Source organism: Anomalospiza imberbis, chromosome Z (genome assembly GCF_031753505.1).
Source record: "Anomalospiza imberbis isolate Cuckoo-Finch-1a 21T00152 chromosome Z, ASM3175350v1, whole genome shotgun sequence".
In the NCBI taxonomy this organism is placed as follows: domain Eukaryota; kingdom Metazoa; phylum Chordata; class Aves; order Passeriformes; family Viduidae; genus Anomalospiza; species Anomalospiza imberbis.
This window is the reverse complement of record NC_089721.1, coordinates 38,655,346-38,679,812: the sequence shown is the minus strand read 5'-3', so window position 1 is coordinate 38,679,812 and position 24,467 is coordinate 38,655,346. Positions and strand designations below refer to the sequence as shown.

Sequence of the window (24,467 nt, the reverse complement as noted above, 5' to 3'; positions counted from 1 at the left end):
ATGGACTTGATTATTCTTTTACAAATCTGCATGTTCTCTGCTCTCACTTAAAATTGCTTTTGTTTCCCCACAAGTAATGGAACTAAATGGCCTATAATCTCTCAATCCACCCATATTATTCTCTTTATAATACATGTGTGCCTGCTTATTTTCTGCTCCCATATGCTTCTGAGTGAGCTCATGATTGAACCACAGCTGATCTCTTATTATACTCCCTAGGAAAAATGAGGACACAATTCCTTTAAGAAAATACCAATTTTCTTAAACTCTTTTCCCTCTTAAGGAATTTTTAATATCTACCTTTTTTTACTCTGCATATGTAAACAGGTCCTATATCAGCTCATGTTTAGGAACTTGGGTAAAACAAGAAAGCTTTTGCAAGCATTGTCAAGATACTTTTAATCTTTTTCTTTTTAAATAATGTGGCTGGAATACATTGATTTTCCTCTGTTGTCAGCAATCACTTCCATTTTGAGTAGGATGTTGGACCAGACAACCTCCTAAGGCTTCCCTTACAGCTTAAATTATTTTATGATATCATGAACTAGAAGTCTATTTCATCAAGGTCAAGCATGCCAATGGAGAGCAATTTTTTTAATTACAAATTTTTCACTTTCATTTTAGCAACTTTTACTTCTCCACCTAAGCTTCTGGGCAACATAAACCAGAAACATGCTATGAAATAGGTGGTCATTTATTAGATGTCTGGGTTAAAATTAAAATACAAACATAGTCTCAATACAAATGGGGAGGAAGCAGAAAATAATATCTTACTCCTCCAAAAGTGTTCTCCAAATCACAGTTGGTCACTGTGAAGAAAATTCACCTTTCTCCAGTCAAAACCAGCACACACAGTTATGTGGGCTTTTTAAAATGGAAAATAGTATTTGCCTGTAGAAATAAAAAAGCACACCAGGGGCTTAAAGGAAGTAACAAATAACTTAGTGGGTAGTAATGAAATAACATGTGAAGAATTCTGCTGCACAACACTTTTGAGCAATCTGACACACTTAAGATTAATTGGGAGGACATTTTTATAAACAAATCTTCTGTTAAATTGTATCAGTTAGGAACTTCAGTTTGACCACTCAGAGATTCCCAGCTTTTTTGACACAACTTAGTTATCAAGCTTTGGAAACACTATACACTACATTATTGCTAAAATCACATTGGTTTTCTGAAAAATAAAGTAAAAATTACTTCAATAAGGGCTCTAAGAGTGGAAAAAAATATGCTTCTTCAAAAATAAAAACAAAACAAAACAAACCACCAGTCCTCCTACAAAACTTAAAAGCAAACTTAAATATAAAATGCACTTACAGCGTCAGCAAGTTCTAAGTAGCTTCCTCCACCCGAGTTGCTAAAATTTGAGGCCTGAGCTAGAAGTCTTTGCAGAGCAGCCTGCTGAGTCACATTGCTTCTACCATACTCCAACACCTTTTGTAGCACAAAATGACTGTGGAGGTCTGGACTCTGAAGGTCTCTCATTCCTGAATCATACTCCCAGCTTTCTCTGGCTCCTGACAAGGCACCTAAAATGCAGAAAAGGAAAAACATTCTAGTATGGAATGTCTAGTTCTGTAAATAAAGAAAATACAGAATCTCTCAAGTTGGAAGGCACCCATTAGGATCACTGAGTTCGAAGGCACACATTAGGATCACTGAGTTCAACTCTCTGCTCCTCACAGGGCTGCCTAAACCTAAACCACATGACCAAGAGCATAATCCAGGTGGTCCTTGAATTCTGCCAGGTTTAGTACTGTGACCACCTCCCTGGGGAGCCTGTTCCAGTGACAAGCCATCATTCCAGAATGCAACCATTCCCTAACACCCAGTCTGAACTCTTCCTGATGCAGCTTCATTCCCTTTCCTCATGTCCTGTCACTGCTCACCAGAGAGAGGAAATCAGCACCTCTGGGGTCACCCCTCAGCCTTCTCTTCTCCAATCTGAGCAAACCCAGTGACCTCAGCTGCTCCTTGAGATCTTTCACCATCTTGAGCTCCCTCCTGTGGACATATTCCCATAGTTTGATGCCTTTCACATACTGAGAAAATACCCAAAAATGCACACAGTAGTCAAGGTGGGGCAGCAACAACACAGTGCAGATTAGGACCACCACCTTCTTTGACTGGCTAATGATGCTGATACACGCCAGGACACAGCCCTTTTGGCTGCCAGGGCACTCTGCTGACATAGGAATAACCCTGACCATCATTCCAGAAAGAAGGAAAAAAGAAACCTCCACTGCCATTACTGCCCACCTTGCATATGCTGATAACATCAGGGAAAAAAGCAGTAAAATTTCCAGTGCATAGGTGAATTACTAAATTACAAGATTCAGAAGGAAAACTAAAAGCATTTGCATATGTTATTTAGTACACTGCAAAACTAGTGTCGTTTAGAACGGCTAAGGACCAACAAATGAGTACCAGTAACTTACATCAGATTGAAAAGCAGCAGAGATCAAAGAGCGAAAGAGGAAAAACATAATTCCTTTAACTTTTTGTTTACTGAATGCCAACAAATAAGTGTATCTTTTAGCTGTATAGTTATAGTTTTTTATGTTACCACTGCCTTTTTTATTATCTCAGGATTGCTTGTTTCAATTCAAATTATAGATGTTTCATTACAAATCAATATAAGGATATGATCTTGTGGCAAGTGACAAACAATGAATGCTTTCAGAAAGTTTCTGTATCGTGAAGCTGTAGGGTTCCTGTTTCTTCATGAACAATCCTTCCAATTCCCTATGCACAGAGTTGGGGTTAAACCATAAAACAAGTACAAGAAAAATTTCTAATTTTGTCAGTAACTATTTCATCCCTGGCTGCTTCTGATTCCCTTACGAATATCCCACTCCAATTAAAATCTTGTAAAGTTTTAGATTCAACCATTTCCTATGGCAAAACAATCCAGAGCAGGCACTAGATTATTTAATAACCCTGGGCAGTACAGATAAAATTTCATCTATAGTATAATGAAGATTAAAAACAAATTATTGACTTGTCCAGGCATACACTCTGGTTAAGAGGAAAGTCAGAATAGAATCCAGAGCTACACACTAGATCAAAACTCTAAATCAAACATGCAATCATCAAACCGTAAGTAGTTACCTGTAAGGCCATCCTATTATTTTGAAAGCTTTTCCTTTTTTGAACTAGATTTCTCTCCCAAGTATTAACCAGTATTCTATGGAAGTGTCTACTAATCACTGGTTATTACTTACTCAGTACATTACCAGGCAAAACCAATAAACTACATAATAGACTATTAGGACAATGTCTCCCCCTCGACAAGAAAAGTTTGAGATGCAAAAGTACAAGTGGAAAACCAGCCAGAAGGGCTGCAAGACAGCAACTGATCTGTTGTTTCAGCTTGTGATAAATGAATGCTCCAATTTATTAATTAAAGAAAATTTATTAAATGGTCCAAATATAAATTTAGAGAATAACAACTAAAAGCCACTATCAAAAAAGGGTCAGTGCCGAGCCCGGGATCAGCGCTGGGTGATACACAGGTTTGACCACTATAGCATAGAGTCCCCTATGTTCACCCCGACTCTTCTGTCCATCGACTGTTCTGTCCGAGCGATTTTGATACGGTTTTTCTTGCCTGAAGCAAAGTCCCTTCCTTCTTTTCTGGGCTGCACCTATTCATGGAGCTCCTTCACTGCGGCAAGTTGAACAGAACCCGTAAGATCGTGTTTCCGGAGTTCGGTATTCAGATGTATCTCCCTGATGGTTCTGGTTATCTCACTCTCGGCTACTTATCGCGTGTTCGTCGTCGGGCGTTGCTCGGACCACCTTGGAGAAGCAACCATCTCCGAGCCGGCCACGTCCATTCGTTTGCAAATTAAGTTCTTTTCTCCCCCGCTGCCAGCTGCGGTTTTGAAATACCGTGAAGCAACCTTCCCATCCCTGGCTTGAGTGCTTAAAAAAACGTACCGGAATATTTCTTACCAATGTAACATATTTCATACATCTATTTCTCACAAGCAGGAATTATCTAAAATACACATAACAAGGTCAACACCCTAACACCCTGTGAAGCTGTTATGCATGAAAAGCAGACTTAGGAAACCTGGAGTTGGTTTCCTTGTCTCAGTGCAATATTCTAGTCTTAAAAATTGAAGTAGAGAATAATGCATAATAATTACATTTTATACCAATATAATTACCATGATTCCTTACCATTGGTAGAGGGAGATTAATTAAAGATTAATTCAATGACTTTCACACCAAGAGCATGCACCACTGTACTTCATCTAGCTACATGCTGCGAGCTTTCCAATAGACTTGCACTGAGATACTGGTACCAGCAATATTTTATACAGCAGGCAGGGCACTGTGGCTGCACACAACATTGGGTGTCTCTGCCCTCGTGTGGCTACAGAACTACAGAACACCACAGAGCAAAAAAATCAGCAGCTCACAAAACTGAAGCCACTGAAATGTCTCAGGCATCCAAGGGCAGCAGAGGATCGGTTCTGCCACTTCCTAGGCCTGCCAAGAGCAGGAGAAACAACCCTCTCTGGGCAAGCAGAGCCACAGAATTAAGAGAGCTCGTTGTATCATATGGATACACCTCTTTCCACAGAGCTAAATATGGCACATGTTTCTACAGAGAATATGTACTACATTTCTATTACTCAAAAAACATTGTTCTGCAAAAGAGCTTCTACATTCATGCAATTAAGAACAGCAGTTCTGTTTGCAGGACCCAAGTGGCCTTCATAGATTGCACCATCTGCTATCAGACTGAACACTCAGCTGGCACAGAAGTCACCTGTCATAGATGGATCAGGAAACACTGGGGTTTCATTATTATATTATGACTGTATCTTTAACCCAAGTTTTCTTAAAAGTTCCTGTCAATACTCCTAATTTAAGACATACATACTAAAAATGGAAGGACAGATGACTGAAAGTAATTTCCAGTATTTTATTTTGGGCTTAACTCTAATCCCTAAATTTGCCCACTGTTTTCCCAACAGATTCCAGAACGCTGGCTCTTAAAATGCTGTCCTGGATCATGCACCTCTCAAATCTCAGCTTTGCAGGGAAACTCTGGTGTCAAAACTGAGATTTCACTGGTAACTAAAAATTCAACCAGGAATTAACAGACAACTCTTGTATCTTGCTGTAATTAACATATAATTCCTTCTCTTACAATACTAATCAAAAATAAGGAAACATTAGGTATGATGGCTGATAGCTGACCGAGTAATTAGAAACCTATAGTTAATCAATCTGTGTTTAAGATTAGTCTTTGCAGAACAACATAGAACCCGTGGTAGCTTTTCACTGTGCAGTTGCACTTAGAATAACAAGAAGCATGAAATTTCTGTATCAAGTGAAACAAAATTATCATGAAAATTCCCAGGTAATAAGCATGCTGGGAAGTTGGTGTTACTACAATGATTAGACAGAAAGAAGACATAAATAAATTCATTGCACAATATTTGTATTAGACTAGTAATATAAGAGCACGTAATTGTTTTCAAATTATGTAAGTAACACTTTAATTCCAGAGTAAGAAAGTTAAAACAACACTTTCTAGAGTGAATGAATACATACAGTATTAAAGGATAACAAAGGATTGTTTAGTTTGATGGTACATGAAAGATTCCATAATTACATAAAATTTCAGTTTGTGAATTGTACCAAAGCTGTTTAAAACAACTTTAGTCAATTCAGTTGACTGAAGTTAAGTTGGTTCACAAACACTACTCTGAACAGTATACCATTCCCACCTGCACTGAGAATTCTTGCTGTCTAAATCTTCCTTTACAACCTGCAAAGCTCTCTGGTCTGTGTTCTGGTATTGGTGCCACCCTGCCACTCTGATCTGATAGAAAATGGTGTTTCATCTGATGTTCCAGCAGTTAACCTTCTGCCCAGGAGGCTTGTATTCTGCAACACATGCCTGCCAAAAATACAAGTCTGCCCATACAGCCAAGATTTTTGTTTGATAAAGGCTATTTTTACCAGGCTATGCTGGTGAACCAAGCATAATGGGATTTCTTCATTGCTCACATAGTAGAAAAGATAAACCACCAGAATGCTAGGACACTAAAGATGTATTTGTTTCTGAGAGGACCTGGGGTATCAGGAAAAGAGAGGTACTGTAAAATTAGCCCTGCATCAAGTTCTAAAATGAGTCTGACTTGCCAGTGGTGAACATGAAGACAACTGACAACGTAAGTACACAACCAGCTCATTGGTCACACAGATTCACCTCACACAGTGAGGAGTCTGATCACTGTTTTCCGTAAGGTAGCCATGACATTTAGCTACTTAAATTTATATGCATCGTATTACCAAAAGAATGGCTATTTTTCAGCTTTTTTTTTTTTTTTTGCTCATCTTTCATTCAAGGTAAATTGTGATAACCTATCACAAAGAGTTGGAAATTTGAATTGTTATTATTCAGTGAAGGCAACAGGGAGATTAGTGAAAAGCACTAGCCATTTCAGAGCTCCCTGCCAACTTCAGTAATAATAGTTTTGGAGGTAAGTGCACTGAATGAAGAGGGAAATGTACAAAATTAATACTAATTTTGCACTTGCTAGTCAAGTCAGGACTTTGAGAAGAAGGTCTAGCTATAAAAAATGAAGGCTGTTCAGGAAGCCAAGAAAAGAGTAAATCTTTGGACATTCAGACAATTCAAGTCTCGCAAGATGATGCAAACATTACAAAACCCAAATGAACTTTAAAGAAAATTTAGGAACAGAATAGAGGTCCAGTTGCTCAAGCAACATACCAAGTACAGTAAATCAAAACAACTGAAAAGAAGCTATATTCTGTAAAGGGATCAACCTTATACTAATCCAACCTGATTAGGAAAGTGAAAATAATAGTCATGTTTGGAGCTTATCACAATTATTTCCACTGTTTTCTAAAAAACACTTCCATACAGGGATTAAAGGTCAAAGGTTCTGGCTTCAGCTGGTAGCCTGACAGCTAATGTAACACTTTCCTATTTAACAGGAATCACTCTTTAAAACTTATTTATTATTTTCCATTAGATGATAAGACAATATGAATGACACCTATAAATGGCACAGCAGCAGAGTGATGATGATAATACCTGATCCTCACAAGCACAGCTGGGTGAGAGTGTTTATTAAATACAGAAAGCTATCTGTACATCCATTACAAGCTCTAGGAGAATTCTGGAGGGGAAGAAATGTTCTCAACTCAGCATTCAGTCCTTGAGACACTAGAATTTTTTGCAACACTTGACCAGAGACCTGAGAAGGAAGTAATTGATGTGGGCAAAGCAATTATGGGAAATGGGGAATCTCAAGGCAAGAGTCTGTGGGATCTCTGTCTACATTTTTTTTCTCCCATCATAGTTTTTTTCCAGTTTGATGAACACTGCACACAACATACAATGTTAGGCTATGTTATTTCAGTCCTTTTCTCATTAGTCATGGGAGTGAGGATAACAAGCTCCAAGAGAAGGAAACCACAGCTACACCTCACACTAACTAACACAACTTATTCATGGGAGGAATCTCTTTTATGAAATTAGGTCTTAGAGGAAAACTGAACCACAATGATAATTTCTGCTCTAAAAGACTGCTGTCAGCTCACATGTCATCTTCCTTTTGTCCCTGAACTATAAGTTCACACATTAGCACTTTCTACTGGTATATTTTGCAAAATCATCATAAAACCTCAACTATATTTCAGGTTCAGTGAAGTATCCCCAACATTGGTACATTCAGAATTCAGGAATTCTCCAATTTTGTGCTGCCTGCCTCACTCACTACAGGGTATCATTATAGCAAAAATTTCAGAAACACTTAAATGCACATTAAAGAAATTGAAACAGTCCGCAACATAACCACCACTCTTACTTACCAGAGTAATACTAGCTCTTTTTTTTAGGCTTTTGGATTTTAACTTTTTACATTCCATGACATATTTTTTCTAAGCGGATTTTTATCACTTACAAAAACTATGTCAAATCTTAAGAAAAAGAAATCAAACGGCTACATGAAAATTAGGATAGATAAGTGAGTAAGCTTGCCAAGAGCAAAACCATAAAGTAGACAAGATAATTCATAAAACTTTGAGAAAGTAAAACACAGAGACATATCTAGTTAACAGTGAACTTTCTCTCATTACAATTTCCCAGTTACTCAACATAGCTTTTGGATGAAGAAGCTGGGTTTGTTAAACCAGTAGTTCAAAGCATATATATTAAAAAATGTTTGTGGAATTTCCATCAATTTACCTTCTTCAAATTTATTTTAGTTACTGGAGAAATGCATCTATGTAAACTATCACGGGTTCAGTACTTTCCAGCACAATGGCATTGGCCATATAGGAAATAGTTACATAGAAAACAAAATAAAAGCAACACTATCCATAATGCCTTCAGACACTTGTCCTTAATTCTGAAATTATTTAAGACTATCCTTGAGACCAGATAACTCTGGTCCATTTGCTCTATTCATACATAAGAAACAGAGGATGGGGATGACTTCTCAGCAGTCTAGAAACCAAGGTCTCCTAGTACCAGTATTGTTTAAGCACCTAAACTAAATTTTGCCTGAACGCTGCTGGCTAACAACTGCATTGTGTTCAGGAACTCAATCTAGAATTTAATTTGAAGCTTCTATTAAGGAAGAAAACAATAATTTTTTCCCCTTAAAATTAATAATCTCTAGTTAAGAGGGGAGTATACAGTATTTTGGAAAAAGAATACATAAAACCTGAAGTCATACAGAAGCTAGACAAAGTTCCTACATACCTTTCAAGCACAGTATTTGTAATGTATGCACTGTATTTCTAAAAATAGTTGGCTTTCTTTACATGGAAATTCAGAGGTGAATAATCAGCTTCCTCCCTGATTACTTTCCACTCAAGACAACCTCACTTTAGATCTGACTTTAATACACATGTATCCAAGCAAACAAATGAAACATCCAGAGTTTGTTGCCTGTCACATTCATTTTGTTCCTGTTTCATGAACCATAGTATGTCACAGCCACATTAGAAGGAGGCGGGTGAAGAGCACATCATATAAGTCAGGAGAGATAAAGCAAAAATGTGCTGAGAGGCAGGCCTTGATTTACAAAAGCTGAAGTGTAGGATGTGTGACAGTGCTCGTCTTGTGCCAAATGAAGCATGCTTCCTATGGAAACCCCAGCGGCCTTTCAGTTTCTCAAGCTGATCACAGTTTGCATGGAAAGCATAAACTGGGACAAAACTCAGGGAGTGAGGTTGTAATCCAGCTCCAAACCATATGGCAAACCCAAACCACAGCTACATGTGTAACCACTGGAGCTGACCAGGAGGCACAGACAGCAGTGCCCTGACACAAGCCTGACCTGTGGTGCTCTGCAGAGTTGGTCTGGGCCAGCCCTTCTATCAGCTCTGGGTAGCAGCAGCTCTCAGGAACAGCAGCTTTGTTTCCCACAGTTCTATCCACTCAGCTGTCTGTCCTTACTCTCTCCTCTCAAAATTTTAAGGTAATTGGTTATTTCAAGGGCATTTGGTGTCAAACACACTGAATTTCTGTAACTTTTATGGAAGGCACTCTGTTAGTGCTTCTACTGAGGAAGGTAACACAGCTCAATGCAATGCTCAACCTTGACTGGATACACTGGTGGGGGGGGGGGCAGGGAGGGGAAGAGAGAAAAACCCCTGTAAACACGTGGGAGGAAGGAAACTTCAGGAAAGCAGGAAGAGTTTCTTCCTCATACAATGGAAGGGCAACATGTGCTACTCCTGGTGGCAGACCACGGTGAACATTAAAGACTTGCAGGTGTTCAGACGCTCAGTCCTGCAAGACAGGGCTAGAAGGAGGAAAGCCACGTGTGTGAGTGAACAAGTGCAACTATCTCTAATTCAAAGTCCCTGAGCTGAAATTTAATGTGCAAGCATTGTTACATGATCACTCAGTCCCTACTACCTTCTCTAATCATTTACTTCTCACCATGCTAAGGGACAGAATTAACATTTGAGAATAAAGTCTGGTCAAACACAGATTACCTGTTCTTACATTTTAAAAATATTCAAACCAGAAGAAAGCTTCAACCAAGTTTGTTTTTCTATTAGACACCAGAGATCCCTGCAGGGATCACTTACATCTTGTATAGATTCACTGGTGTTTATCGCATACTATATATTATGATTTTAGTAAGAGTCATCAGCTGTCAATTATAAACCTCCAGAAATTCATGTTAATTTATAAGGACGCTCACAGAACTTAAATTCTCTGTTTATTAAAGAAAAGAAAAATTACCTATATTCTGCTGCTTTGCACAAAGACAGTGATATCAAAAGATTATTTCAATGTAATAAACTAAACCACTACAGTTAACAGGAGTTTGTACGTAATTAAATTTGGCCTAGCAGAAACTCAAAGCTTTTCTAGTTAAATATATCTAAGGGTGAAACTTTGCTCATAAATCTCAAGAAAATCTGCAGCATGCCTTTGAGTCCATATGAGCTCTGTAGTTTTTTATTAAATACAGCATAAATAAATGTAATCACTGCATCAGTTTCTCAAGAGCAATTTATTTGCAGTAAGATCAAACATGGAATTAATGTAAAGCAAAAAGAATCATTTTTCAACCCCACTGGTCTGCCTCCCCTGTTTACCCATAAACTTAATTTAAGGCTGAATTCCTACCATTCCTTTGATTATTTCTCATGCTTGATCTACTGTGCAAATAAATTATCATAGCAAGTTTTCAGGGGACTTATTTTCAGTAAAGAAAGGGGAATTGGCTACGAATTAATTACTAAGCACTAACCTACAGACAAAAATTGTTGAAGGACTCTTGTATTCGTGATTGTTTATCTAGAATATGAAATCAGATCAATAAATACGTGCAGTTACAGGAACCAATAATTTACTCATAAATAGTGCCATTTCTTGTTCATCCACCAAGTCAATGGGTGCTAGAAATAGGCTATTTTTTATCAAGGGGAACAAATGGCAATTTGCTCCTTGTAAAGAGCTAGACCAATCTATACAATGCACAATATAAATAATTCTAATGCTAGCTTCTATAAAAGATATACAAACTATACAACACTGAAAAAGCTAACAGAAACCACAACTGTTCAGGTAACTCCCTGCTTCAAATATTACAGATGTAGTTCTGCTGCATTAAAGTTTTCATGTGCCAAGCAATCCACCTCCGTCACTCACTACATTATTCACACAAATTTACTGTACCCATCATAGCTCTCATTCTTCATAGCCAGACAAATCAATCCACAGATTTGATCAATAACTGACATTATTCCTGCATTTCCTACTGAAATTATATAATAAAGAGTCACATTTGGTAACTGCAAGACTCCAGCAACACTTTCGGAAGTTATTTTATTTTTTTTTTTCAACTAGATTTTAAAATGCAAGAATGTTAACAGAGTTTACATTCCATTTCACTTATAGAAAAGTAACTGGTTAATACTTGCAAATTATTGTTAAAGCTCCTGCTGACATTAATAGTGTAGGATAAGAATGAAAACACATTTAACAGCTTTGAAATGCTGATTAATAAACATCAAAAAGCCTAATTCTAGTAACTTAGAAAACTTCCTTTTTTGTGCACTTGAATAAAACATGAAACTTTTAAATCCATATACTTATTTGCTCATCAGGATGGTAGATAGGGATACAGGTTTGGCTTACTGAGGACATACATGAGTGAGTATTAATAAACTTAAGTCCTGTACCTTGATTAAAAGAGTCTACCAATTTCCTCTCTTTTGCATCCCACCTGGAAACACAGGCGTGAACATTTGTGGGGCAAAGTAGGGCAAAATTATTTGAATAACCTTATCAATGATAAAAAAGATGGATGAGATGAAGTTCAATAGTAAATTAGATGCAATTATGTCTTGCAACTTTTTTTCCAAGTTATTTTCTTCATAATGAAAAGCAAAACTTATAGAGAGCAACAGTAATGTTATACTTAGATAAAAGGTTTTGCCTTTTTTTTTTTTTTAGGAATTTGGAACAGTTCCAAGAAAAGGCAGCACAAAATGCTGCCTGACTGGTAATCTCTAAACAATTACGTACAAACTTGCAGTGTAAAAACATTCATGTCAGAGGCTGGATTCCTTTGTTTCAGATCATCTAGATCCCTGTACTCAACACCAGTCAAATGAGTTTTGAAATTCTGTCATTTATGTGCCCCATATCAATACATTATACCAGTTTTAAATATTAGCAGCTCATAACCTATGTAGAAATTAATCTTGAAAAAAAGGCCTGTAAACTATCTTTGAAAATAAAGTTCAATTAAAAGTGTTTTGACCAGAAAAAAAAAACGGTAACACAAAAAAAGAACATCCACCAAGCTCATATTTGAATTTGTACATGATGTCTCTTGTTCTTAGAAAGCAATTCTTAGAAAGCAACAGCAAAGACTCAATAACATAATCTGTTTTTTGATCACTAATGAGTATATAAACGAGCCCTCAAAGGCACAGAAATATCTGAAACGCACAGAAAGGCACAGATCGTAATTCAAGCTTGACTGCAAGTGTAATTCCTCAGCTGTCATTATGTTCATACCACAGGCTGGGTTTATATCTTAGAAATATATTGCAGTGCTGTTTCCTTGACTCTTTGAAAATAAAGCTGTGTAGAACGTTTTGAACAGTGCTGCCAAAATGGTTTTCATTTACAACCAAATAAAAACCAGCTGCATCCTAAATGCTCATCTTTAGTATTTCCTCCCATCCTTTTTTTGGGTGGGAGCATCTCTGTATGTTCTCTAAGAATTCATGTAAGAGTTGAGGCAGGACAAGGACAAATCCCACAATTCCCATAATTAGAAGTACAGAGCACTAAGACAGTCCCACTTGATCAGCAGAGCAAAATATATCAAGGCAGGAAATTCAAACGTCTTCTAGACTTAACTTTTGGGGAAAAAAAGGGTTCACTTACCAACTTAAAAATGCATTAAATTATTCTTGTAAAACTAACAGAAACTGGGGAATGGGGGGGAAAGTATTTGGGATTGAATTCTATACACTAATAAATTTGGAAGTTCATCTATGAATACTTTTTGGCAGCAATTAGTAAGATTCTTTGTGGGATAAATTTTGAGACTATTATGTTGGCCTTTCTCTTCTCAAGTTTCTGTCTTTCACCTCTGATTATTACAAATCATAATTACTTGGCTGTTTTGTCTAAGAAAGAAGATTTTAAACCCCAGAAATCTGGTCAACAAACAGGGAAAATTTGTATAGCCATCTGAGGACAGAACAACAACCGTGTTTTGCAGAAAAATATAACTGTGTCAGCACCGAAAAAGCAGGCAATGGAAGATAATTATATGAGCAAGTGAATACACAATATCCTTAAAGCAAAAAACAAAAAACAAAAAAAAAAAAAAAAAAAAAAAAAAAAAAAAAAAAAAAATCTTGGTTTTGAAATATTGTCTGACAGCTCCAGAAAGAGATTCACAGGCTGGAAATGAATTGAGCACAAGGCTTACGAAAATTTCAATACAGAAAGTGATGGGAGAAATGGGCACGGAAACTACAGTGTTTTTCAATTCAAGAACATATATGAAAGAAGCATAAACAGAAGAAATGCTAAAAACGAACTACCTCTATAATAAAATATGACTATGAAGCTATAAAATATGAGATGGAAGACAAACAGAGCTATGAAACAGATTTGCTGTGCTGAGAAGCCAAAATGAAAAGCCAAGGAACATGAGATAATAGGATGATAAAGGAGTGGTACAGTCCATCTAAAAAGAAAAAGATAAGGAGTTCACCAAGGATACAAAGTAAACAAGGAAAATTTGAATTTCTGAGATGACTAGCCAAAAACATGCGCAAAGTGACTATAAGACAGAACACGCTAATCTCATACCTAAAAAGCTAATAAGTAAATGGATAGATAGACCAAATCACCAAAATCAACAAATGCCCAGTTTTACTTTCTATGAAGCTGACTACTGAGGAGATAAAGACAAGTGTGACTAATCAGTAAAGCCCTACTATGGGAGCAGGATCAGAGATGGGCCAGGGTGATGTGCCCATGAAGCTCAGGGAAGGATGTGGGCTAGGACTGATCACAGCTGTTGCAAAAAAGCTGCCTTGATCTCAACACCAAGAGGACTTGAGGGTGGGTTTTGCTTTAGATAAACTATAAACAGCTGAGAGAATCAACTGGTGCTGTATTTCTCCCTGAGTTCAGTAAGAGTGTAAATGTCTCCCTGAGTTAGCCAAGCTAGTATACACAGCTCAGCCTCAGCGGTATTGTGACTGAGCTGTACCCTGCAATTGCTTTCCTCTGTTATGTGTGATTAATGTCTGTATTGTGCTTTCAGTATGCTTTGCATCCTCGCTGCTAAAACAGAAATCTCATTTACCATCAACTACCTTCAAATAAATGAATAGATCTGATGTTAAACATTATACCTGGCAACAAGTCAACAACATGACCTTGACATAACCGTGACATAATGTGAGAAACTGGAATAACACAACTCTCCAGAAGATGTATGAAGCACATCCAACAGTAAAAAATATTCCTAAATTAATTTAAGACACTTCAAAGAAAAACTATTGGGAAGACTAATGGAAGATTTGCAGTTTAAAAAGTGTTTTAAAACATGCAGGCTCTTATAACCCAAAGAAAAGGCTGAGGAGACATAGCTCCAACTAAACACCATCAGAGGCTGATGCCATTTTTGTGAAGAATAGATGCAGGTCAGTTCCATGGTCACCAGCCCAGCAGTCATGCTTAGCCAGCATGCACCTGCTGTAGGGAAGTGGGGAATGGACAGCATCCTCAGCTTTTTCCACAAAACACCACAGTTAGCCATTTTTGACCCCAGAATCTGTTGTTTAGTCTCTTCATTTTTCACAGGGTGACAGGAAGCATTGTGCAGGTGTTAACATTTCTGACCTAATGCTGACTGGTCACAGAGCTATCAAAGACTGGGCTCAATGACACAGATAATCCCTTCCTACATACTGTTTTCCTGTGGATGGAAGAGCACTTTTTCTTTTTTTTGTTCATTGGTTTGAGTTTTTTGAGGGGGGTTGTGGTTTGTTTTTGTTGTTGGTGGTGGTTTCTTTTGGTTTGGTTGGTTCTGGTTTTTGATTTTGGTTTTTTTGGTTTGGTTTTCAACCAGACGGAGAAGTATTTTTGTATTCTCTAAACCATAGGACTCTTCCAGCATTCAAATCTCCCCCTAAGTGGAACAATTTTTAAAGCATCCAAGAAACATTAGTTCCTACAGTGTATTATGACTGGAACCAAGATTAAGTCTCCCCTCATTTTTCAGTTTTACCTACATGTTGGGGTATGGCTGCAAGAATAGCGTCATGGATCAATGGAACAACTGTTCCATCAATCCTCTGTTTGAGACCCCAGACCTGATCTCTGTGCCCAGGAGGAGCTCTGGCCTGGGAAACAGCACTGTGTCTAAGCCTGTGAACAGTACACTGTGCATGTACAGATAGCAAAAGGCAGCATATCCTTGAGATATGAGTTGTACAAGAACAGGATGTAAAACAAGATGTACTCAGCAAAGTAAAATATATCAAGCTAGAAGATGAAAACCTTAGCTGCAGATGAAACCACACGTAGAAGAACATAAAACAACGAACCTTTATGAATTGACCAGTGAGAGCTTGTTGCTGACATTGCTTGCAAAAGACTATATAAACTGACAGGATCTTTGTATAAACTGGAGCTTGCTTATCAATCATATTGATCGTGTGCTTGTCTTCCCTCACCACCCACGGCAATACCTACATACCTACCTGGGCTTTATGGAGAACTGCCTGGATCTTCAGTTACCAGCCCATATCCTTCCAAGGGAGTCTGTTCTCTTGTGCAATTTGCATTTTTAGAAGAGTATGCTCCGCACATATTCTAGTTTACATTCTGATGACAAGTTTGCATCCATTGCAACAGCACTCTAGTTAGTATATGATGAAATGATGCAAAGGCAGATTCACAAAGTCCTTTAGGGGCAACCCTAATGCCAGTGAAATCAGTCACAAACACCCCACAGTTTACCTTTTGTTAAATTACATCCACAGGATATTTAAGTCATACCTACCTAAACTGTTATTGCTGCTAGTTGGCCAGGAAGCTACTCTATCTCTTAACTTTTTATTTTTACAAGAGTAATCCGATTTCACAGAAAGCTCCACTTCCTCCTTCTTGATTTCCTGTACCAGTTCCATGCGGCACTGACTAAAATCCTGGAAGGAAATTTTTCCATTTTCATCTGCTCCCAGCTGGTGCATGATCTCTGCAACAGACGCCTCCATATTCAGCTGGCGGCACACCATCAGCAAGTCATTCCTAAAGATATTTTTAAGGGAAAATGGGGGTGGGGGAAGATTGGAAAAGTGGGAACAGAGAAAACAAAAAAAACAAAAGCTTAGTTTAGAAGAAAAGGAATAGTAGCCCTGTCTAATCTGGATATGCATTAATGCACAGGCATTTAAAACCAATAAGCCAACTACTGAAGGAAATAAAATCTTAAAACAATTTCTCCAGCATCTGAATGATGACAGATGCATATTTATCAAATGACAAATAATCACATTCTAAATAAAATGTGGGCAAACCAATTCAGCCAGATCTGAAGCAACAGCTGCTCTATGCTACCAAATCTCCTGGGTGCCCTATTCTCTCCAATTAGATTTGTTTTTTTTTTAAACTACCACTACTTTGCTATTCTCACATTTCACTGCTTCTTTCCTGCCATCCTCTTCTTAAACACTTTTTGAACTGGATTGCACAGCACTACCATACCAATTTATACCACAAATAGCATGAGTGTGTTTCTATGTTATGGCTTTTTTAAAAAAGCTTAAAAACATATCACTTTTTTCTGTGTTGTACAAAATCTTTCAGTAGAAGGAAGGCAAAGGAAATGTGTAATATTACTATTAGGCGAACTATTAGCAGATTTAATAGTATTATTATTATTTCATTACTAGTATCAGGGCATCATTCAGAAGGTTTATGTGAAAGCATGACACATTGAAATATTCGAAGTTCTTGCATGAAGAGCTTCAATGAAGTAATTTATTATCAGAATCAAGGCCCATTCTATTCTACAGAAAGAAGCTGTACATTGGATGGAGGTCTGTAAGTCTCTTCTATGCAGAAATTCCAGAGCTGCAGAAACAGAATTCTTGTTGGAGTAGTTTACAATAAAATTGGATAATAATGATCATAGTAACAAAACTGATAGTAATGATGACGAGAATGATGAAATAATGACAATAATAACAACATGAGGCATGTAGTTTACAAAGAAACAAACAAAATCCCAACAAAAATAGCAGAATGCAATCAAATCTCTACTTATGACAAGAAATAACTTTATTACAGAAGGATTCATCACATAGGCCAAATACAAGCTATGCTTACCTGCAGTTCAATTTTTACTCAGAGTTTTGCTCTTAGATTTGAATCTGATCAATTAATAAATAATCTCCATGGCTCAGTTCCTTGTTTTTAAAAATTAAAATAACACAAATACAATCTCACAAGGGTGTTGCAAAGAAAAATAAGGATGACAGCATATTTAAATTTTTACATGGGGAGTGACAGATACAATTCAGCTATGTCTGTTTCTGTTCTCTTGGAACAGATCAGACATAGCCTCAGATTGAGGGACTCTGCAGAGGTGTGCTAATTTTGAAATGAGTACCAGGAGAAGCAGTGCAGGGTGATTTTGCCATGGGATTCCAGGACACAGGTCTGTTGCCCTGGCTCCAGAATTAATCTGCTATACTGGGGCAGAAGGAGGCTGTAGCACTGGTAGCACACCTTACAGCGCCCTGCTCATGACAATTGTAAAGCTTCTATTCCACTACAGCCCACAGAGACATGTCCAAACCCAGTTCTGGTTCCCTACAATCTAAAGGTGTTACACAAATGCAAACTGATTTATAAAGGAAATCTCACAAAGATTGTTCCACTACGTAACACCAATGACAAACCATATATTTTCTTAAAACAATTTAAAATTTCAGACAGTAAAAAGTTATCATCATTTTGCCAGGAAACATTTAATCTTTCCTAATGCAACTTGCAGTCTAGGCACACAAACACCTTTTGAAGAGGAAATTCAAAATTATAAATGCAGCCAAGCTCCCTAGAGGCAAATAGAGTAAATAAACAATGTAGGAAAACCTGTTCCATGCAGCTGTATCATGACTCACTTCTAGACCAATACTGTAGATAAACAGTAATCTAGTTGAAACATTAATTTTGAAATGACTAATCAAAACAGGACTGACTACCAGAGCACTCAGAGGCAATAAGAAGTTGCTGCTCTAAAAGATGCACTAAAATTACTCCAGATCACTTCTGTTTTTGGTAGTTGGCTGTTTAGTTTAGGTCCCTGGTGAGCCACCAATCTCCACAGCATCCTGGACACACTGCTCCATTTGCTCTGACTTTCACAGCAAGTCAAGCCCCTGACTACTTAAACCACAGAATCACATCAGCTCTACAGCTTTGACATTTCTATGAGCAACTGCAGGCAAACAGCCCTGGCAGCAATCCCAGAACTACGCTCGCCTGCAGTCAGAAGTCTTCCAAAAAACTCACAGAATGACACCTTGTGTTCTGAATAAACTTCTAACAGAGTTTTAGATGGTTAAAGAAATTATAAGGTAAGAGGTTCCAAGCATCACAAGGCAGGCTGTATCAAAATGCTTAAAAATTCTTAATCTGGATGAACAGAGGTAATGCACAGTAATTCCAAAGTCATCTAAAATGCCAAGAATGCAGAAACCACGGTGAGTGTGTATCGCAGAAGCCCTGTATAACACTATAATCTTTGGCAAAAAAAGCATCTCCAGGTTAGCACCCAACTACAGAGAGCACTTCAGAAGGTTACCAGACCGAAAGATAATGCTCACTGCTGTCTGCAAAACATGAATAAAAACAATGTCCTCACCTACAGGGGGTGCTGGATGGATATGTAGTTTTGTGATCCACCCAAGGCCTGCTACATGTTTTGACTTTACACAGGAGAAAAAAACTGTTCAAGAAGTTCACTAGCAGATGGAACTAGGCAGCAAGTAAGACTAGGAAAGAGGACAAACACTTTCAGCAGTTCTTAGTGTGTTTTCTTAAAGAAATTATTTCTTCAAGAACCAGCAACAATCACAAAAAAGTCTAATGAATTTAGACTCGGAAAACAATTTCATTACCTTTGTCATTATCTAAACAACTACATCTCCAGAGACCTTCTCACACAGAAATACTTTAAGAGGTTATTTTTTGCTCTCCAATTTCCTCAATTATTACCAATTTTTGATGGTTTAACAATACAGAAGCTACTACTTTATCAGGTATGGATCATCCTGATAAGACTAAGACAGCATTTCCACATTACCTTTTAAAGGAAATAGCAAGGCAAGACTGAAGTTACAGCTTCTGAAGGAATAATGAGGACAGCTTCAGAATTACTGGAATTTTCCACCTGCTGCAACCTGGATGTCCTTACAAACGGACAAAGAATGAAGAACCACAAGTTTCCAACAATACATGCCTGTTGTTTCAGGCAACAATACATCTGCCTGAAAGTTATTCTTAGGAGAAAAGGCCTTAAGTTCCCATCTCAGCTTAATAAACTGCATTCCTGACCATCACTGCTATTCATACAACAAACAACTGGTAAACTGATGTGTAAAAAATTTTTACATGTATATTTGGAATACTCTCTGCATTGATAAACAAAATGCATTTTGTTTCAGAAATGTTTTTTTGTTTTACTTCCTAGTGCCAGATCATGTAGTAGTAGTATTAAGCAACCCTTTTAAAAAATGAGAATATAAGATACACAATAACACCCATTTTGTTCATTTTTAATGTAAAGCTCCATTTCCTTATGGCTGTCCCAATGCTCCCTGTTTTCTGTGTATCAAACACACTCTCTGCCCGGGGCAGTAGTTGTAAATGAGCCATTTCAGTGAAGCTGATGTGTTTGGCAAGGCATGAATAATGTAAGGCATGAATAATGTAAGGCAAGATGGGATGGAGAACAGGCACATCAACTGGACAAGCTGGTCAAAATGCTGAGCAGTAATACTGTTGATACTGGGATCTGAGAACTTACGCTGAAGCTTCAGATTTAACATCTCATTGTGATCTTGAAGGGAATTCATACAGATGGGTTTTTTCGTGCTACATGAAAACTAAGGATGATGTAAAAGCATTAATTGACATTTGATAGTTTTATGGGACTTTTTTTCTTTTAAAAAGCTCTGGACTGTTTATTAAAAATCAAAGCAACTGAAGACGAGAGCCCCGGGTAAGCCTGAGGCCTAAGCAGCAAGTCAGAGATACAAGTATCAAATCTCAGGCACCACAGAGCGCTTCCTCGGACACTGGATCCACAGCGCTGGGCTCCCAGGGGATTTAAAGTCTCTTCATGCCGTCCGATTGGCGCGCCCTTGATCCTTCCGCTGATTGGCCCTTTTCCCGGTCACTGGTTGGTCCAATTTGCGGTGCATTCCCGGCCAATCATTCTGGGACGCTTCGATTTCACTGGCTGGCTCATTGTCCAATTACAGTGCCGGCTGCTGTCATCAGGCCGTGAGGTCGCCTTCTGGAAAGTTCCCGCTGTTGAACTCACTGGGTTCTCACCACCCCCCTCTAGTGGGCACACTCTCATACTACAGTACATTTAACTTCATAACTTACTGCATTAATTGGGCCTAATCATTCATTACATTAATCAATCATTCATAACAACATGACATCATTAACAATCTATAACCCCACCTACAAAAGCCAATTTTATTCATAACAATAAAGTTGAAAGAAACAAGGGGAAAAAGGCCTCTAGACCGGACTACAGTCCCACAAGGGGATATTGTGGAAAACACCAATCACTTGTTTTTTAAAATTTTAAAAGTTTATTAGCAATAAAATGGTTATAAAAATAGTAATAAAATTAGAGTAATAAGAATTTGGACAATGAGGATTAGGACACTATGAGACAATAAAAAGCAAAGAATTACAGACATTTGGATGTTTTTGGACACTAAGCTGTCAAAAACATGCCTTGTGAACAAAGGAATAACCCTTAAAAGCAACAGCCTGTTGCATATTCATACATCTCATACATGATGCATAAATTCTTTGCAAATTAAGAATTTTTCTGGCTTTTGTCAACTTCTTCCCCTTAATCCTGGTGGTTCCATAAAGACTGAGAGAAGGTTGAAAAATGTTTGTCTTTTCTGATAAGGAGGCAGTAACTCATTAGGTGTCCTGTTGCTGTTATCTCTGTGCGAAGAGTTTCTTGATTATCTTATCTCTTTCTTGAGCTAGTAAAAAATATCTTACATCACATAGTTTCTATTTTACCATTATGTTGTAACCTAAAACTATATTTAACACACTACTTAAAAAGGATTCATACAGTATTACAAAATAACAGTATTGCAAATTTAATATTTGCGAAGAGCCAATTATAAAATATGCATTTTTCACAGATATTTACTCTGTAACCACTGAGTTCTGTATAATGGAAGTCTATACAGCACTATATGGGATCTTGCATATTTGCCTGATTATAAGCACAAGAGACAAATTGTGTAACTCAGCAGACAAACTCTTAAACAGAGGAAGACAGCCAAGTAAGTCCTACCAGTGTAGAAAATATACCAGACTCAAAAAAGTGTCATCCCTCATGGATAGGTGTCTAAGCTGCTTTTTAAGAATGCCACAACCTCCACGGGTGCTCTGTCCTAGCACTTCACTGTTCTCTTCTGCAAGTTTCCTAATTTCAATTTTCCCAGATACAATTCAGATTGCCACTTCAAAAAGGAAGTTAACACACTGTTTTCTGCCATTACAGTGGGTAAGAAAAACAGTCTTTACATATTTAAAGCCCATAATCAGATGTTCCACCTTCTTTTGAGTAAAGAATCCCATTTTTTGTATCTCCAATCATCCAATCATAAGCTGCTCTTGTCTTTCTCTAAATGATCCACCAACTGAATGGACGACAGCACACAGAACTAGACACCAGTTTAAAGCATACACTGAAAAGAGACTAGAATGCAAAAGCTGAAGTCCTGTTCTGCAACAGCACAGTTCTGTTAATTCAAGTTTAACTTGAGAACCACTATAAATCTCATAAAGTTTTTCATCCAGCACACATCCTGTATGTGTACCACCAAATATGCTAATGTCTGCTTATCCCTACTTTATGTCACTTGATTTTTTTCAAGCAATAGCTTCATCTGTCAGCACCAATTGTGACTCTTATCCCACAGCAAGCCTCCAGTTTTCCTCAGCGTGATGTTATCACAGATTTAAGAAAGTTTACCCATTATTATGTCAGCCAGATCATTAATCCTTAATAATGCTGATCTAGTCCAGGCCATCCTTCTGATTTCAGTTTGATACAGTATTTTATTTGTCAAACAAAGCACAGGTGTCTAATGAGCTTCAAGTATAGCTTGGAAAAAAAACCTGAATAAACTAAACTCTCTCAGCCTAGTTCCTTGGCTTGCCTACAAGTGTCATAAAACAACATCAAAAGCCTTAAAATAGACAAGACAAAGGGCATCTCTTGTTTCACTCCCCCCACAAACTGCTGACACTAGATCTAGATTAGATGAGTTCAACCTTTGTCTTAACAAATCCATATTCAGCAAGTTGTCTGTCGACTGACCACCATCTCAACACACTTTTAAAGAAAAGCAGCATATTTTATCTTTCCCCATTTTCTGTTCTTCTGTCTTTTAGAAGAGCTCAGGGAAAAAGAATGGAAATAATTCTGAGCTTGTCTTTAGGATTATTATACCAAAATCTCCAAGTACAACTAATTAAAACAAATCCAAGCACTCTTCAACTTATTTCTTCCCTCTCCATCCAATGTATTTGTTACCAGTCCTATTTGCAAGAACAATCTCACTACATGTATTATTTTCAATGTAGATAGCAAAACAAAACTAACCAAAAATCTCACATGTCTTAGCATCATCAGCACTCACTGACTCCCTCTCTTGGGTACTCTTTCTCTATTTTTTCTGTCACTTTTTCAGAACTGTTTCTATATTGTGGAACAATTTTACACTTGAAATTCCCTGCTAGTTTCAATTTCTGCATATTCCAGTGCCTGTTCACAACTACTTGCAACTTGATCCAGATCCACAACACTGAGCATCATCAGGAAAAAGATAGGGTTAACAATCAGCCAGCCCCAAAACCCCGATGTCATGCTTTATTCACAATTCAGCCATCTGAGCTTCTGCTTCACAGCTCTGTCCTGCCTCTCAAGATACTATTCCAAGCATGATGCCTACACCACCACCCCTTCCTCTGGGGAAGCAGGGGACGGTTCCCTTCCTACCTCCCTACCTCAGCGTGTCTGTGTGTGTCTCTCCCACACTTCACATTAGATATGGACAAGACAGCCAGCCTGCAATAGGCACCTCTCAGAACAGAAATGTATTTTACAGACGACACAAGAAATGCATATTCTACTCAGTAGAAATAGTTTAAACTTTGTGCTCTGATGACCTACTCTGTACTGATAGCACAAACTGCAGCTCTCAACCTGCAAGGACAGGGTGTCCTCTTTTTGGCTAAGGGTCTTCTCTCTGGAGAAAGAACTGTTGCAGGCAAACAAAGGTCCATCTGTCAAAGGAGAAACAGTTTGTCAACAGAATCTCTGCCATTCTACACTTTCTTTTGTGCGCTTCACTGGTTTCAAATACACTGCTAACACACAGTAACAATTCAACCTACAGACTCTTCCACGTGATTAGAAATTATCAGGAGCACAGCTCTCATTCAGAGATGATCTGGTTTACCTGGCTTACCCTCAAAAATTACATATGAGATTTCATTGAATAATCACTAATACTACAAAAATACTGTTCTTTTTTGACAAATACTAAAATGTACTGCTGCAGAAAAACTCTCAGAAGAAAGGAGACATTAAATTTGCTGATTACCAATTTAGCATTATGGTGACATTAACACAGTTCAACTAATGCAAAACTCACCGCACTAGGATGAATTCCACATACGTACTATTTATTCTAAAATATGCATATGAACATTCACAGTAAAAAAAAAAGCGGATTTGAAAAGCCATGTATCCAAAGCATAACTTTTCCTTCAGATGCCATTTGAAGCCCATCCTTTGGACAACACTCAATTAGGCACAACACAAGCCTTGTTAATTAACGCCTTTCATCTACCACCTGAGCCACCAGAGTCTCAGTAAAATCTCTGTTGTCCTTTTACACTTCTGAAAATGAAGTAACTTTTAGTGAGATTTCTTAGTTCAGATCATTTGGATTGAAGCATGTTTTAAAAATCAAGAGGACATAACCAGAGGGATCACAACTACCCCTCAAGCTCATTTCTTACCCCCCTCCACCATCTTGTGTCAACATTAAAAGTCACACAGCCAGATAAAAAGTCACAACTATAAACTGGCCATGCAGCAAAGAAA

At 37.8% G+C, this 24,467-nt stretch overlaps 1 protein-coding gene across 3 annotated transcripts in view; it reads right to left on the bottom strand.

Moving 5' to 3' along the window:
- MCC (MCC regulator of WNT signaling pathway) overlaps nt 1-24,467 on the bottom strand; it is a 180,902-nt gene that overhangs the window by 148,843 nt on the left and 7,592 nt on the right. For 2 of the 3 annotated variants that reach the window (XM_068176000.1, XM_068176001.1), the window contains exons 2-3: nt 16,074-16,321; nt 1,321-1,532 (exon numbers count right to left, since the gene is read on the bottom strand). In XM_068176000.1, coding sequence (XP_068032101.1) covers nt 1,321-1,532; nt 16,074-16,321 — 460 coding nt within the window. The remainder of the gene's footprint in view (nt 1-1,320; nt 1,533-16,073; nt 16,322-24,467) is intronic. The other variant, XM_068176002.1, reaches the window with a different exon arrangement.